This window comes from Charadrius vociferus, unplaced genomic scaffold, assembly GCF_000708025.1.
Source record: "Charadrius vociferus isolate BGI_N301 unplaced genomic scaffold, ASM70802v2 scaffold26, whole genome shotgun sequence".
Taxonomy (NCBI): Eukaryota; Metazoa; Chordata; class Aves; order Charadriiformes; family Charadriidae; genus Charadrius; species Charadrius vociferus.
In genome coordinates this window covers 955,921-967,454 of record NW_009649320.1, presented here as the reverse complement: position 1 = coordinate 967,454, position 11,534 = coordinate 955,921, and the positions used below count along the sequence as shown (strand labels likewise).

Sequence of the window (11,534 nt, the reverse complement as noted above, 5' to 3'; positions counted from 1 at the left end):
ATCCAGACTCCAACTTTTCAAATAGCAGTCTACTGGAGAAGAAACAAAGACTTATGGTCTTGCTCACCCAGATCCTTTATGTTCTGATAAAAACAGTGAATAGATTCCTGCTTACAACCCAGGAGAACAAAGCCCCCAAAACAAAACCAAACCCTGAATATTGACAGACAAACAGAACAAGGCATGTAACTTCAACGCAATAGGGCGTAAGTAACATGCAACTCATGACAAGCCTAGGCAAAGAGAGTCAGGTTACTACTGGTTCATAATCCTCACTGACCAGTTTCAGAAGTAAACAGGCAGGTATCTCTGCAGGCATTCTCACTGGATTGGACTTCCAGCAGTTAAGGTCTGAAAGTAGAGGTAGCCTATCAGCTAAGTCAGACTCGATCCAATACTCAACCATACCAACATAAATTCAATGTTTCAGAAGTATTTATTAGTTTGGTATGTCTTTGATAAATATTAGTTGCTAAATCCTGTACTACGCTGTTTCCTTAACATTTACACCAGAACCTGTGACTGCAGTGTGATTTAAACACTGTAAATTTAATAATTAGACAAGAACGGTAGTGTGGATTATTGGAACTCCTTCATTAATTAGACCAAAGTTTGTTAATCAAAGTTTGAAGTCCATTTCAAAAGGACATTGCTTTAAAGCAGCTAAAACAGCAGACAATAAACATTAAATACTTGTCTTTTCATATGAACTCAAGGCCACTCAACAGACATACACCAAAATGGAAGAAAAAAGGCCAACTAATTTTACCTGCTTTTAGACAGCTCTTGAAAGTCAGTCTTGCAAATCCAAGCAACCAGGTAAGATTTAAGCAATCAGCACCACAACATTCTTCCAAAGTAGGGAAAAATATCAGTAACTTCAGTACTTCGGTGTCTAGAAGCCATTATAAAGCCTGCTGGTATCCTAGGTTCTTTCATTTGAAACACTAAGACCCCGGGAAGCTACTTCGTAGAAATGTACTGACTTACAATCAATACAGAACAAAGAGCAATTGTTTACTATCAAAAATTGTATTCTTTCAGTTATTGCAGCAGCAAGGTTTTTGCAGTAGTACAAGTACACACCCCAGCCATAAAAAATAAAAAAAAACAACAACCCTGAATAAACTCTATTGGGCATGGCATAATTTACATTTATGACCTTATTAAAAGGTTACAGTTTCAACTCTTCAGTTTCCTTGCAGTTCAAAGCTCCTCATCAATGATGACCACAAGCAGACAGAGGGCCAAACAGTCTTGGAGCAACAGCTACCTTGGAAAGGCAAAACCCCCCATTTTTATTGTTGAGCATGATGTTATACGGCACAGGATACCCCTTTGATCAGCTGTCCTCGCTGTGTCCCCTCCCAACCTCTTGCCCAACCTCAGCCTACCCATTCAGGGGGGTGTGCACAAAATGAAAAATGGAGAAGGCCTTGACACTGTGCAAGCACTGCTCAGCAATAGGTAAAGCATTGGTGTGTTATTAACACTGCTTGTCACAAATCCAAAACACAGCACCATACCAGCAGCTATGAAGGAAGTTAACTCCATCCCAGCCAGACCCAGTACAAGGACACATGACGCAATATGCATTTCAGGGAATTCAGCACTGAAAAGATTTTGGTGAGCAAAACACATACCTGAAGCAACAATACTGCTAAGTGTTAGACTAGATAAAACTCTGCACTGAGCAGTTATTGGGCAACTTTAGATACTAGGAGTTTTAAGAGGTTTTTATTGGGTTCAGCTGGCTGACTGAAAGAGAACTTCCACATTCCCTCTGCAGTTTGGAAAGTAAGCATTTGCAAGTAGCTTCAAATCACTTTCAGGCTTTTCCTCCTGAAGCTGCTGTGAAAAGAAGAAATAATACAAGCGCTATAAACAACAAAGTTACTTTATGCTAGTGCACTTTTAGGACATGCTTTAAGCCGAATGATTATCAAAGCCTAACAGCTGAACATCCTCCCCCTTATTTTCTCTGGCCTCAGAAATTGACCTAAACATCAGGGAAGCTTATGGAATTCAATAATTTCAGGATGGGAAACCTACTCTTGGTGCCTTTTCTGAAGAAAAAAAACCAACTATCAAGTACAGGGGTTTTTTTGTTACCAACTAACAATATTCGCTGGGTTCTTCCAGGATGACTCCAACACTTTTTGGTGACTGCCACTGCTTTAACTGCTTCCACTCTTGACAATGACACTGCATTGATAGCTTAATGACTTCCTGAAAGTAGAATCATAAACAAGCATCTCCCCAACTACTTACATAATGTATCAAGACCTCCACCCAACATATCAATCCCAGTGAAAATCCACATTAGAAATATACTGTAGAAATACTAATAGGACTCTAATCCTGAGCTCAAAGACATTGGTACTGACAGCCATTAGTTAAACTTCTCACATAACTGCAGATAGAATACACTATTTTTTAAAAAGTGGTATTACCATGGACAGTGTGTCAATATTTAAGAGCAGGCTAGGCAGAACTGCGTGTATTTACAAACAGGCATCCCACCAACCTTATCAAATATTTGCAACAACATTAGATTGGATTTTAGCAAAATCATTACTAAAGATGAACTTATCTTCAGGTAGATAGGCTTTTAACACTTTAACGAAGATAGTAGAAAAATGAACTCTCCACAGAGAGCAACTGCTCAGAATTCAAAAGATCGTTGGTGATGAGACGATTAAATAAATCAGTCTAGGTCTCAGACCCCAGGACAGTGGTGAAACTCACAGAAGAGGTCACAAAAACTTTAGAAGTAACATAATTAGTTGGAGAACTTCAAAAATGTGAATTGCCAGAAAGGGAAAAGAATGTCTACCTTTTCTTCCCACAGCTAGTAACACAATGATTTCAGAAGCATGGTCTAGTAAGAAACAAACCCTGTATGGATTCACTGAAAGCAATGCAGACAAACTCAGCCAGCCAAGGATCCAGCTGGGCTGCGGCACCAATGTGTTTCTCAAGCACTCCAGGGAAGGGATGTACTTTGATTTGATGCATCAGTGTGAGGAAAACGCCATCGGCATCTGAAGACTGTCAATAAAAGAGCACACGCCCTGCTGAGTTAACAGTTGACATAGCTGTACATAACAGGACCATCAAGAAGCATGGCTGAGCTTCATTATTCAAATATGTTGAGTGTTTTCTTTCAGCAAGTGGGTTCTCATACAACACTTCTGCAGATGTAATGTACTGACATATGAAAACAGCAACTTCAGTTCACTGGAAACAGTTTTCTTTTTAATTTTACCATAAAAAGGCAAAATAAACTCTTTCACTGTAATGTTATAGCTTTTAATATTCCTGAGCTGCATTTTAGAAGCAAAACAGATTAAAGAGACACTGCAGCCTTACGTTCCAACACCACAAGTAAAAATAATTTAGCAGGAAGGCCCCTTTTTCAAAAGACAATGGCTACCTCTGTATGTACCTGAAAAAATACTTCAAGTGGCTCTATGCCACTTAAAGTAATTACAAAGCCAAATATGTCAACAAAATAACAGAACAACTTTTCAACCATTTTACCACTGCTTCTTACTTCCTACATCAGTGTGCCTCTCTTACATGGAAGGTATTATTATACAAATGGAATTACATGCCAGAGTAACTTGCGCCACAAAGCTGGGCACCATACAGACATATGAAGGAACCATAGGGGTTTAAAAGATATCCTGATAATCTTTATAGTCAGTTTTAAGAACTATATGCAAGTTCTGCTATTCATCTCAATCGGAAAATCTCTACTTTGTTAAATGTGATTTCATTGAATGCACCAGAAAGCATTTAAAATCAAATCTGTATGTAATAGCTTGTCACATCTAGAGTTCCAGATGTTCCCATGTACTTCTCAAGCCAAATTAGGTGATACAGAGACAAAAACTAAATCAACTAAAATTAAGGGTTAGAAAACTGAAAAATCAAGAAAACAGGTTGGCTTTTAGCACTGTAGGAACTCGAGCACAAGCACAGGCAGTTACACCTACATGGTGGCAGAAACCTAGAAAGAGATAATAAAGCACAAAGGAACGTCAAGAAAAAAATCAGGCATCTATTTGCTTGATATCAGGGACGAGATGGAAGTTAAGCATTGGTTGAAACAAACATGTTTTCTACAGCAGTCACACCGATGAGGTCTCGTTTAGAACTTTCTGGACCTTTTGTCCAAGCACAGCCTTTTCAAGGAGCCAAAGCCTCCACTACCCACTCCAAGTACTCCTTTGCTTACTCAGTGATCTCCTCCGGTGCCTTTGTCTCCTGCTGACACTTCTGCGACTACGACTTCTTTCTCTTCTGTCTCGTCTACGTTCGTTACTGCGAGTTCTTCTGTAACGTGAACGTTTGGGGCTTACACTGCTTCGACGAGGACTATGGCTTCGTCGAGGACTGTAACTTCTGCTAGAGTGTCTATAATACCTCCTTTCTTTCCTGCGCTTTTCATCCAGGTAACTCACATCTCTTCTGTGTCTGCTCCTCTCTCGTTTACTCTTACTCTCATCAGTGTTTACGCTGCTACACGAACGGCTCTTTCTTCTCCTTGGCTCTGTGCTACGTTTGCGCTGCTCATGGTGTGAGTCCTTCCTGCAGGTACCCTGGTCATAACTAGAGAGGTTCTTCTGCTGCTGGTTATTGGTGGGAACACATGAAAGTTCCCCCGAACTTCTTTTTTCAGAACACCTCTCAGAGTTTGTGGTATGAAGTTTCTGACCTTCTTTGACATGGACTTTGTCATGAACATTGCCATTCAAGTACTTGCACTGAGTGTTTACGCTCTCAGGGGATGGTACTTCCCTTTGAGAGCCGGGAGCCAGTTTGCCTGTAACAGCCTGTCCTGAGGTAGAAGTGATGCAGCTGGATGACACGGTGTGTGGAACACCACTAGGGGTTATCAGCATGTCAGACTGAGATGCTTCTGTTTCTTCTTTGTTTTGATTAACTGCATCCATTTTCTTGCTCAGAAGATTGTTCAGTAGTTTCACTCTCAGTTCCTTTTCTTTTCTCTGCAACCCCAGTGCTCTCTCTTTTTCCTCTTCCACACGTTTGAGCTCGGCCTCCTGGAGCCTTCGTCTCTCCTCTAGCTGCTGAAGACGAATCTTTTCTTCATTGTGTTCTTGCTCCAAAAGCTTTACTGTCTGAAAGACAGTCAAAGGGACAGTAAGAGTAAATATGAAAATATTTATAGACCTGCTCATGCTTCCAAATTATACCATAACACAAAAGCAGCAATATGACAAGAAAATGAAATCTAACAAACGGAACTCAACCATCCCAAAACAAAACGGTTGTTTCCCTCTTAAAGGGAAAAAAACCCAAAACCAACCAACCAACAAAAACCTAAACACTAACACACAACAGTTGTAAGGTGAAACATTAGTCTTATTCCACAAACTCTTTTGAGTGTTAATTTCTCCTAGCTGTTCCACAAGGCAAAACCAAAGCTTGGTCTTTACGTCTCCTTAATATGACAAGAGTAACACACAAGCTAGAACAATATATGAAATCTGAACTATTAAAATACATTTATCAAGGTCAACACTTGAAGGTTTCAATCAAACTTAAAACATTAATTTCTCTTAGATGATTGCAATCTGGGGTTCACAGATAACTTTGAGTCCATAAAAACCAGCAAATAATTAAACACATGCATATTATGTAGAAACTGATCCTCATTTTGTCAACCACGTTAGAAACTCATGATACTGAAAAAGAAAGTTCAAACTTTTTTTTTTAATTCTGACCCAGACAAACAGCTTAGTGCAGACCTCACAATTCTGTGAGTAAAAGAAACACACTGCTTTGTTTTATCAGACCACCTTTCTATTTCACAGATGCAAAGTTACAAAGCCTGCAAGAAGTATTTCTCCCTTCTCCTAGCATGTAACTCACCACATAGCCCCGTATGAGTTCAAAAACACTCCTGAGGTACACTGGCATCAGGAAAAAAGCAACTGTGCTTCACCACACAGTTTTTTCATTTCTACAGAAAAAACTTACATTACGTTACATCCTAACATGACTTTATCCAAGTCTTAAGCAAATGACATCCTGTTTCAGTGAAAAATAACAATGCTGTTAGAGAGACAGGATCTAATATTTGAAACCTTAGCTGACAGTACTTTTCCTACAGAGAAATTGTTCTGCACAATTCCAAACATCGAATAATTAAAGCTCATTCTCTGAAACTGCAGAGAATAGCTAACAGCATTGCTGAAAGCCAGAAGGGAAACAGCATCAAAACTAGAATTAGAAATAAGGAGTCCTGTGTCTTATCCTCTGTGTTTAAATCACTTTATCATGCTTACTGGACTTAAAAGCAAGCCTGCCAATTAGCTTACAGTTAAAAAAAAGCTATACGGGACTACAGGTTCAAGTTCACTGTTCCATTTACCTATAGGTCTGTATTTTACCAAGGGACAAATACTGTTTCATTGCACTTTTTTGCATTTTTGGTCTAAGGAATAGCATCTGGAGAGGTACTAAATCTGTTGTTTAATGAACAGCATTCCCCACAACCTCTCAAGTCAGTAAAAGGCTTTGTTCTGCTGGATTCTGCATTAACTTTTGATACAAATACTGAAGTTACCTTTGCTCTGCTTAGCAGTTCTGCAATTAGTCTAATGGACTGAAGATTTCTCTGAGCTAACAGGAGCTTCCTTTCTTCTAACTTTATCTTCTCTTGCAGTTTTTTCTGTTCTTCAGCTTGAAGCTTTTCAAGTTGTTTTTTGTTTCGTCGAACTTCACGATCTTTCTGTTTCTGTTCTCTCCTGCGCAACTTTTCTTCTCTTTTTCTCTCTCTCTCACATTCTTCAAGCTCTCTCTGCTTCCTAAAAAGAGATTAATATTTTCACCTTATCTAGAGCGGTACAATTTTAGACTTCTACTCTTATGTAAAAATGTATTTTGTACTTCAAGTAAATTTGTTTCTAAGTAAATCTTGTTGATTACCGAAAAACAGAAGTAGAAAATAACAAACACTTTAAACATTAGTTGTGACAGCAAACAATAATTAGCCTGTCAGTATTTGAAAACAAGTTGGAATGCAAACACAAAACATGGCTGCAACAAGAATTTGTTTTAAACCAATTTGGCCAGAGACAATAACAACGCATCAGGCAGCTAGGCAGTCAGTCATTATAGTGAGAAGAAAATTACCAAGCCAATTAATGCGTAGAGGGGTTGGTGGATTTTATTTCAGTCATTAGGACAAAATGGTAGCTTATGTAAAAGGCCAAGGGTTTCTGAGATCAGGTGTCTAATGGCACGATTTTTAGGAAACTGAATATTTTGCAGATTTAATATTTTGAATGGAACATAAGCAGTAGTGACAATCTAAATAAACTTGCAGTTTCAGAAACTGTTTAATGTCTAAACATTAAGCAACGAGAATTTATACACATCAAGGCAACTGGACACCATACAACTTCTTAAACAATTAGCGCCATTCATATTTATATTCTGAATAGCTGTCTTATGACATTTGCACCTATATACATTTTCTTAAAATGGCACTGTTAAACATGCTTGTACCTCACCCCTTTCCTGGAAAAGTACTCATGTTAAGAACAAATTAGCTTTATAATATCCAAGTGACTTACTAATATAACAAGTGCATAATGTTCTACTTTCCATTTACAATGCACATTTTTCCATCAGAATGACTACACATCATGTAAGTTCTCAGCTCTTGAAATTACAGTTCCAACCAAAAAAAAAAAAAGAAGACGGTGTAGAACACTTCTCCAAATCTCATAATCCCTGAATCCTGCCTCCTCAAAAGGACCACAATATTTTAAGCGCTTCCCTTTAGTTACAGGAGTAGAACTTTGAAAGTAAACTTGTGTTTAGTTGTTTTTTTATCTATTGATGCCGGTACGAGGAAGTAACTGCAGTTTTATTATGCCTTATTGTTAAAAATATAACTGAGAAATAACCTATAAATACCTTTCTTCCTCTTTTTGTTTTTCCTCAGCTTCTTTCTCTTTCCGTTTTTGTTCTTCTCTCTGTTTTTCAAGCTCCTGAAGCTTTTGTCTTTCAAGCTGACGCTTCTTAATTGATGCATCACTAAGGTGTTTTGTTGAGTCAAAAGAAACCTTTACAGGATACAATTGAAAACAGTTTTAAGTAGACAAAAAAAAAAATCCCCAAGAATCCCAAACAATTTTAACCTAGCACATAAGTATTCAAACCACAGTGTAAATACAATCAGAAATATAAAACCTTTTTCAAAACCAAGGGAACTTCTCTATATGCCCCAGATCAAGCACCAGAGTACTATAACCTGATAACCAGGAACTAAATGCCTGCGCAGTAGCACAATCAAGTACTAGTTTACACTTTTGTGTGTGTCTGACATCCAAAAGTATACCCTAGTGTGGCGTAGGGTCTGGCTGTTAAATGTTTTCAACCTGTCAGAACAGAAACATACAGAACTCTTTCAATTCATGTATGCTATTAGGGACTGTACAGCACTCATTAGAAATGGGCCCTAATAAAGGTCTCCCTTTCTAACTCTCTGATGATCCGTAAGTTCAGCAGCAGAAAGTTCTGCAACATTCAGCACCCGGTTTAAGCAACTGCCTCCCCACCAATTCTAACAAGAAGATTCCCAAACTGAGGTGGACTGCGCTGGAGCTCCAAGTTTGAGAATGGGAACACAAGAGAAAAAGAAGTTACACACAGCTGAGCAATGAGACCCGAGAAAATACTCAGCTTCCAGGACATACGGGCACACCTTGGTCATGTCCAGCTGCGCGCTGGAACAGGACACCAGCAGAGATCACAGACCTGATGGTCTAATCTCCCATTCCAGATACCAATGTCTGTGCAAGCAGGCAGGGGTCCAGAATACATTACTGCAGGCCCATCGTCATGAACCATGGGGCAGAGAACAAGCAGCACATACTCTGCAGTTTAATTCACCCAGGCTCTATGTAAACGATGTTTCTAGCAGGCTAAAAGGACAGACAGGTAGCGACAGACAAGGTATTGTGACTTTGTATGAAAGAGATCCGTTCTGACAGTTCAGTCACAAACACAGCCCTCCCTCTTTCCTATCAATCCCCAGGGCAGCTGCCAGGAAGGCATGCTTCCTCTTGCACGGCCAAACTAAGTTTAGGAACCCTGATCCCCTGCATGTAGGTGACAGTTTTAATTTCACATCCCCTTGAAAACCTTGAGGGTCAAGGTAAAAACTGTTTCTATGCTCCAACTGACAAACTTTGATAACAAGAGAAAAGATTACAGCATTTTACTTATACTGACTAAACTAAAACTTGAATAAATATTTGCACATACCCACATTACACAAAGCAATACTCAAGCTTTTTCCTGAAATACACTTTCTGATTTGATGAATGACTATTGAGCATACTGAAATATATCTGCAAACACTTCACTCAACTGATATATAAGTGCACAGACTATTTCCAAACATATCAGAGCAAGTTTTCTTCAGGCCATGCTTTCATAGATACTACATCTGAACAAACTGTCTTGTTCTTTATCACAGTTGTATTTTCTAAGACAATGAGGTTACAGAAAAAAACCTCTGGAAAACTCAGTATATATGAATTAAGCACACTGCATTCACAGGGAACTGTGCTACAGATTAACATTATCATTTAAATTTTTGGGGGGGCCTTTCTGTATGTGAAATACAATAATGATTAACTGTGTATTCTCCAGGCTACATAATATTAAACTCTACAGTTCTGACACTTGTCTGGTAGACCTCATTATCAATGCTGGGACTAAATATAGAGGCTGTGAAATTCTCCTCCAAAATTTCTATTTGTAGTGAACACAAAAGAGAACAATGCACTTTAAAGTCAGTCTTCTGGTGAAATACATGTGAACTTGTTCAGAATTAGAATTGTAAGTGAAATGACAAGATTTGTAAACACAAATTACTTCCTAAAAACTATTTAGCAGGTCATGTTCATGGACTTGGTCCTTCCACCAAACGGTTCTCATTTCTAGAACTGCCTTGTCAGAAAAAAAAAAAAGCAAAATCCCACCCACTTTGTTCAAGTAGTCTAACATGACATTTTTCTTCCATCATTTTCCTTTAAAAATTCTACTATGACTGTTCCATAAAAATACATTAGTGCTGTTAACGTCACCTGTTGTCATCACTACAGTACATAGATGTAGGTTATAAGCACTAGGGAAATAACATTTAGCTCTATTTGGTCTTTCACGTGAGTTCCCATAAAAAAAGCCCACAGTTTCTCACCTTTATATTGCAAGCCACTGCTTTGCCATCATCGCCTTTATACATCAGCTTCATCCCTCGCAGGGCGTTCATGGCCTTAATGAAACCTGCATACTCCCGGTATTGAACATAAGCTTCAAAATTTAAATGGCCTCCAAAACTGAAAGTGTGAAAGTTTCTGCCAGTCATTTCTTCTCTGTAAGGGTCCAGCATAGGTATGTCCACATTACGTATTTCTCCAAACGTCTTGAAAACTTTTATAAGGACTTCTTCACTTGGCTTTTCTGAGCCAGAGTCCTTTGCTGCAAACCACTTACAAGGTAAGCCCTCTAAGTGAATAGTATCTGGCCTTTCCCCTGGCAAAGTTTCATTCATATCTTTTGCATCACGGAAAAATGAGTCCCAGTCATGTCTGGTAGGAAAGTCAATCTTATATTCCGCAGCACGGACTTTTAAAATGTCAGAGAAGCCACTCAGCTTTATTGTTTTGCCATCAAGACATGCCAGAAAAGATTTAACCAAACTTTTGTTTTCAACCTCTCCTTCAAACCGGATGAAATCCATTGTGCTTTTGGAAATCCGCAGAGTGGAAAACTGATGAGTTTGCACCATCCCTTTCAATCTTTCCATCACTTCCCAGTTCGAAATGGATTTTCCCGGTTGTTTCAGCTGAGGAAGTGCCACACTGATGGTCATTTTTGTAATGGGTTTAAGATATAACCCACAGGGAGCACAGAGCTCTACAGCTTCTGATGTATCATGAACTATTGTTGCAGCAGCCATAACACAGAAAAAGCATAGGATAAAAAAACATAAAAGACGCAAGTTTAAGTTGCAGGCTAACAGTAGTGAATTAAAATAGCCCTTATCCGTAAATAATTGAATTCTTTGGCCATTTAACCATTCCCAAGTTAAAACAATGTCTCTTAATACAAGAGTCAATTACAGAGTTAAAACAGAGTAGTACAAACATCGTAAATTACTTTATAACCACTAGAACCTGTAAGTAATTTAACCTCAGTAAGGCCTCAGAAAAAAAAAAACAAACACACAAACAAGAAGCTGACGACAATCTTAGGAATACATGAAGTTGGTATGTGATGGCTCAGAAAGCAGCTACCCTTTTTTACAGAAGGAAGGGACTGGCGGCACGGTATCACACCACTCTGAAGTCTACATAACAAGCACTAAACGCCAACCGGCTACCGCCGAGGCGGATCCCACTCCAGCAGAAAGGCTTGGAAGGCGTCTGCAACGAGAGAAACCCGCCCTGTATTATTTAGAAGCCAGAGGCCCCAGCGACACC

At 38.9% G+C, this 11,534-nt stretch overlaps 1 protein-coding gene across 1 annotated transcript; it reads right to left on the bottom strand.

Annotated features, from left to right (window-relative positions):
• Nucleotides 1–4,214: 4,214 nt before the first annotated feature.
• On the bottom strand, nucleotides 4,215–11,465 carry AKAP17A (A kinase (PRKA) anchor protein 17A). The gene is made up of 4 exons (XM_009889440.1): nucleotides 10,250–11,465; nucleotides 7,957–8,105; nucleotides 6,599–6,839; nucleotides 4,215–5,147 (listed from the first exon to the last, which is right to left on the bottom strand). Exons 1-4 carry the CDS (start codon nucleotides 11,009–11,011, stop codon nucleotides 4,215–4,217), a joined length of 2,085 nt encoding a protein of 694 aa, XP_009887742.1. The 5' UTR covers nucleotides 11,012–11,465.
• Nucleotides 11,466–11,534: the final 69 nt, after the last annotated feature.

Coding starts and splice junctions, on each gene's coding strand:
- AKAP17A (XM_009889440.1), bottom strand. CDS start 11,011: ATGGCTGCTGCAACAATAGTTCATGATACATCAGAAGCTGTAGAGCTC. Junction 6,840..7,956: donor AAACAAAAAGAGGAAGAAAG/GTATTTATAGGT, acceptor ATCTCTTTTTAG/GAAGCAGAGAGAGCTTGAAG. Junction 5,148..6,598: donor AACTGCTAAGCAGAGCAAAG/GTAACTTCAGTA, acceptor ACTGTCTTTCAG/ACAGTAAAGCTTTTGGAGCA.